This window comes from Trichechus manatus, unplaced genomic scaffold (assembly GCF_000243295.1).
Source record: "Trichechus manatus latirostris isolate Lorelei unplaced genomic scaffold, TriManLat1.0 scaffold00201, whole genome shotgun sequence".
Lineage (NCBI taxonomy): Eukaryota > Metazoa > Chordata > Mammalia > Sirenia > Trichechidae > Trichechus > Trichechus manatus.
In genome coordinates, this window is record NW_004444137.1 from 2476057 (window position 1) to 2481463 (window position 5407).

Here is a 5407-nt window from a genome sequence, read left to right on the forward strand (position 1 = left end):
TTAGGAAATAGAAGCCGTTATCTAGAAGCAGATCCATAATCCACCACAAAAAGATTGTTATTGGAACATGAAATGGATTTATTATCTAACGTGAAACTAGATGTGAAGCCAAATTCAGATTATAAATATTTCATCAGTGGAAGAGGAAGCTAGTAGATGGTTCTGTTTCTGAGTTCTTGTATTTTCTTTGAAACTCATCACTAAAAATGAAAAATTCTTTCCATAATCATATTCTCTCAGTTTAAAATGAATTTTAGCTTTCAAGAATGCACTGTACTGACAAAGATTAGACCAGACTGTGGGACATAAAATGATACTCGTGAAGAATGTGCTTCTTAGCGCAAGTAGATACATGAGACTAAATGAGCCGCTCCTGTCCGGAGGTGAGATGAGAAGGCAGAGAGGGTCAGAAAGGTGGTTGAATGGACACGGGAAATCTGGGGTGGAAAGGAGGAGTGTGCCGTCAGTATAGGGAGAGCAATTAGGGTCACATAACAATGTATGTATAAACTTTTATATGAGAGACTAACTTGAATTGTAAACTTTCACTTAAAGCACAACAATAAAAAAAAAGAATGCACTAATTCCTTTGACTCATGGCTGTTTGTTTTAGTCCAAAGTTACCGTATAACTGAAATCTCTTATGACAGAATTTTCAAGACCACAAAAAGCATTTTGGATGCTTCGATCTTAAATGACTGTTGGATAAATCAATTTGAAGGAACCAGAAAAAAAGAATCTGATAGCACAGATGCTTGGGAAGAGATGGCTTTATTTAGAAGAATCCTTTTCATTTGGGTGTGGCAAGTCACATGGTGGAAGGAGCTGGGATATAAGCCCATGTCACTTAGTCAGGGATGGGGTGGACATAGTTATGTCTGCATTAAGGGTTGGATTAAAAATACTACAAGTACTCAGTCATGTATGTGGCCTTTGTTTTAGTTTTTGTGGAGATAAAAATACAATCACTGTATTTCATGTACAGTGATTGAAAAATCCATGTACTGGTGTTAAACGAGTTTACTTGGTAAAGTTATTTTTAGGAGGCGAGTTTGTTTGCTTTGCAGTGATAAGATGTTATCTAAAATTATTCAGAAGCATCACAGTACGCAAGAATTATTTTAAAAACTTATCAACCATAGGCAGTCTATCATTTCCTTCCGGTAATGTCCCATCCGTACATCCACGCCCAACCATTTCTCCTTTTTAAATCCAGCCTTCCTCTCTGTCTCCTATGGCAGATACTTTTCTGTCACTCTCTTGAACCACACAGCCCTCTGGCTGATGTAGCTTATTTGGTTATTTGTCTTTTGCAGCTTTAATAGTTGTAATTTGGGTACTTGTTTCCTCCTCGAGACTGTAAACTCCTTGAAGGCAAGAACTGTGTCTTGTTGATACCTGTATACCCTTGAATGCTTAGCTTCGTCCCGCGTTCATTGATCATCAGTATCTATCAAGTGGATAACTGTCTCTTTTAATGTCTTGCAGATAACCTGGAAGACACCTACTCCATTCAGCAAGAGGGGCCTGAGAGATTTATCCTGGACTGTAGAAGCGAAAGGAAGAATGTGAAAGGATTTCAAACCACAGTTTTTAAAGAGTTTGAGGACACTGGGCCAATAATTTGTTCTCCTCCACCATACATATAGGTAAAGGCTGGTTCTGATGCAGCTAAGAACCATGCAGACCGTCAAAAAGGAGCAGGCACCAATTGACACTAGTAGTAATGTGGACAAGATGATAGTACTTAGTTCTGCTCTAACTGAAGTGTCTGAAGACCTGACGACTGGGGAAGACCTCCTACTGAATGAAGGAAGTGTGGGGAAAAACAAATCTTCAGCGTGCCGGAGGAAGCGGGAGTTCATTCCCGACGAGAAGAAGGATGCCATGTATTGGGAGAAAAGGCGGAAAAACAACGAAGCTGCCAAAAGGTCCCGCGAGAAGCGTCGACTCAATGACCTGGTTCTAGAGAACAAACTGATCGCTCTGGGAGAGGAAAACGCCACTTTAAAGGCTGAACTGCTTTCGCTGAAACTAAAGTTTGGTTTAATTAGCTCCACAGCATATGCTCAAGAGATTCAGAAACTCAGTAATTCTACGGCTGTGTACTTTCAAGACTATCCGACTTCCAAATCTAACGTTAGCTCGTTTGTGGATGAGCATGAGCGCTCCATGGTGGCCAGCAGCTGTATTTCTGTGATCAAGCACTCCCCACAGTCTCTGTCCGACGGATCAGAGGTGTCCTCAGTAGAACACACTCAGGAGAGCCCTGTTCAGAGTAGCTGCAGAAGTCCCGAAAACAAATTCCAGATCATCAAACAAGAGCCGATGGAGTTGGAGAGCTATACGAGAGAGACGAGAGATGACAGAGAGGTGACAACGCCCATCTATCAGAACTACATAGGAAATTCTTTCCCTGGCTACTCACACTCTCCGCCTCTGTTACAAGTCAACCGCTCCTCCAGTAACTCGCCAAGAACATCAGAGACCGATGACGGGGTGGTCGGAAAGTCATCCGATGGGGAAGACGAACAGCAGGTTCCCAAGGGCCCCATCCACTCTCCAGTTGAACTTAAACATGGACACGCGACAGTGGTTAAAGTCCCAGAAGTGAATTCTTCTGCGTTGCCGCATAAGCTTCGGATCAAAGGCAAAGCCATGCAGATTAAGGTGGAAGCGTTAGATGGTGAGTTTGATGCCGCGCAGAAACTGTCCTCAGCTATCGACATGACATCAAAAAGACATTTTGAACTTGAAAAGCATAACACCCCGAATATGGTACATTCTGCTCTCACTCCTTTCTCCGTTCAGGTGACTAACATCCAAGATTGGTCTCTCAAATCAGAACACTGGCATCAGAAAGAACTTATCGGCAAGACCCAGAACAGCTTCAAATCTGGAGTGGTTGAAATTAAAGACAGTGTCTACAGAGTGTCTGACCCAGAGAATTTGTATTTAAAGCAGGGGATAGCAAACTTATCGGCAGAGGTTGCCTCGCTTAAGAGACTTATAACCACACAACAGATCTCTGCTTCAGACTCCGGGTGAACTACTACTGACTGATGTCTGGCTGTTTAGGGAGACGCCATTTGCAATAGATGAGTATGTTTTGTATTCTGAGTTTTCACTGGACCTGTGATGTCATTTCACTGTAATGTTCACACATGTTGTCTGTTTGGTGTCTTTTTGTGCACAGATTATTATGAAGATTAGATTGTGTTCTCACTCTGCCTTGTGTATAGTCAAATAGTCCATACAAAGGCTGTATATATTGAACATTATTTTTGTTGTTCTGCTATAAAATGTGCAAGTTACCAGTTTCAATAAAGAATTGGTGGCAACACAGAACTTCTCCCCATTTGCACTTGATCTTATAGAAAGAAAAAGCAGTTTAAGTTACCAAAATTAGATATTAAAGAATTTCTACCGTTTACTTATTTTGGGGTGTTTTCTAAACATGGGAAAACTGAAGTGGAAGTTGGACAAATAATTTGTTATTCTTCTAGTTTGGCTAGGCTATAAAAAGTTTTTTTAAAAACCTTTAAAAAAAGAAAAAACATAACAATGAGTTGACTAGTTTGTTAAATTTCTCTCCATTGTATAGTTTTATTTTAAGGTAGATTCTCCCTATACTTTTTTTTTTAAGTAGAGAAATCCAAGTGGATTAGCAAACAGCCTCGCTTTATTCATCTCTATTTAATCGTGACATGTGGATGTGGATAGTTGAGTCACTGACTATTAGATTAGAGGTGCTTTTAAAAGAGTGGATAAAGACTTAAGTACGAAGGCATTTTTATGTTGTTGTAAATTGTAACAGTTCTAGAGAATAACAGTCTAGAGACTGAAGCTGGTGAAATACTGTTTTTATTGAATTTCCAAAATGTCAAAGAAAACATTACTTACCATATTATAACATGTATAGTCTGAATATGTACAATGGTTTATATTTTTAATATTTAATGATGAATACAAACAATAGCTCTGTGTCTTCAGGTAGAAGCCCTGGTGGTACAGTGGTTAAGCGCTCAGCTGCAAACTGATCGGTCAGCGGTATAAACCCACCAGTGGCTCTGTGGGAGAAAAGACCTGGCAATCTATTCCTGAAATGTTTACAGCCTTGGAAACCCTATGGAGCAGTTCTACTCTGTCATGCAGGGCCACTATGAGTCAGAATTAACTCGATGGCACAGAACAACAACGTATCTTCAGATATTAGTTTAGAAACTATACCATTGTTGTTATTGTTAGCTGCTGTTAAGTCAGCCCCCAAATCATCGTGACCCCATGCACAGCGCAGTGGAAGTCTGTCCAGTCTTGTACCATCCCCATGATCACTGGGGATCGGACCATTGTGATCCAGAGAGTTTTCACTGGCTGATTTTTGGAAGTAGATTGCCAGAACTTTCTTCCTAGTCTGTCTTAGTCTGGAAGCTCCACTGAAACCTGTTCAGCATCCTAGCAACATGTGAGCCTCCACGAACAGGTGGGTGGTGGCTGCACATGAGGTACACTGGCTGGGAAAGGAACCGGGGTCTCCCGCAGGGAAGAGAAATCTACACTGAGCCCCCAATGACTATTGATAGCATGAAAGTACACGGGAAAAAAAGCACCATTCTGAGTAAATCTACGGTAAGACCGTTGCAGATTATTTGTCCAGTTACTCTGTAATTGCACCATGAACGTAAGTGTTGTGAACCTGGACCAAGTTCACTGCTGTTGCAGTGCGTGCACAGACGTCCACGAGCACCCATGGCAGTGCGCGCCCCGATGTCTGCACGCGCCCGTGGCAGTGCGTGCACAGACGTCCACATGCGCCCATGGCAGTGCGCGCGCGCCCCGATGTCTGCACGCGCCCGTGGCAGTGCCCGCAGCGGCATCCGCGCACACCTGTGGCAGGGGAAGGCAGGGCGGGGTGCAGGGGTGTTCGAGCACAGCTTTCTCCATAGATACACTCCTCCCCGGATCCCTCCTCAGAATCCTCTCTTTGCACACTGCCCAGTTCTAGAAGTGGATGGAGAGTCATAGAACAGGTCTACTTTGCAGATTGACCTCCCCCTCACTTGGTTATACGCTCACCTGGGCAAAACGGGGGCAGGAAGGATCACTTGTGATGTCCCACGACCGAGCACTGGGGTCTCTGCGACTGCCCTATTTCAGTAAGTCTCATATTGGACATGTTAAATCTCCTGCCTTTACACATTTTACAAAGTGTGGTCCTTTGAATTAAGGGCAATGCCGGCAGCGCACACATGCTCCGTTTACTTTATCTTCTGGTCACGGTGATCCATTTTCTCTCTCTGAAACGACCTGAATTTTAGAGAAATGTGTTCGAGGGCTCGGCCCTTGGCCTTCTATCTTCTGCATTTTACTAGTGATTGGACGAGGGCCCAAAGCGGAGTCATCTCAT

The 5407-nt window shown here is 42.9% G+C and overlaps 1 protein-coding gene across 1 annotated transcript; it reads left to right on the forward strand.

Moving 5' to 3' along the window:
- The first annotated feature begins 507 nt into the window (after nucleotides 1–507).
- Nucleotides 508–3930, forward strand: NFIL3 (nuclear factor, interleukin 3 regulated). Its single transcript, XM_004387975.2, has one exon. It carries the CDS (start codon nucleotides 1666–1668, stop codon nucleotides 3046–3048), a length of 1383 nt encoding a protein of 460 aa, XP_004388032.1. The 5' UTR covers nucleotides 508–1665; the 3' UTR covers nucleotides 3049–3930.
- The last annotated feature ends 1477 nt before the right edge of the window (nucleotides 3931–5407 follow it).

Bases quoted from the DNA above. Each gene is read 5' to 3' on its own strand.
- NFIL3 (XM_004387975.2), top strand. From the start codon at position 1,666: ATGCAGCTAAGAACCATGCAGACCGTCAAAAAGGAGCAGGCACCAATT.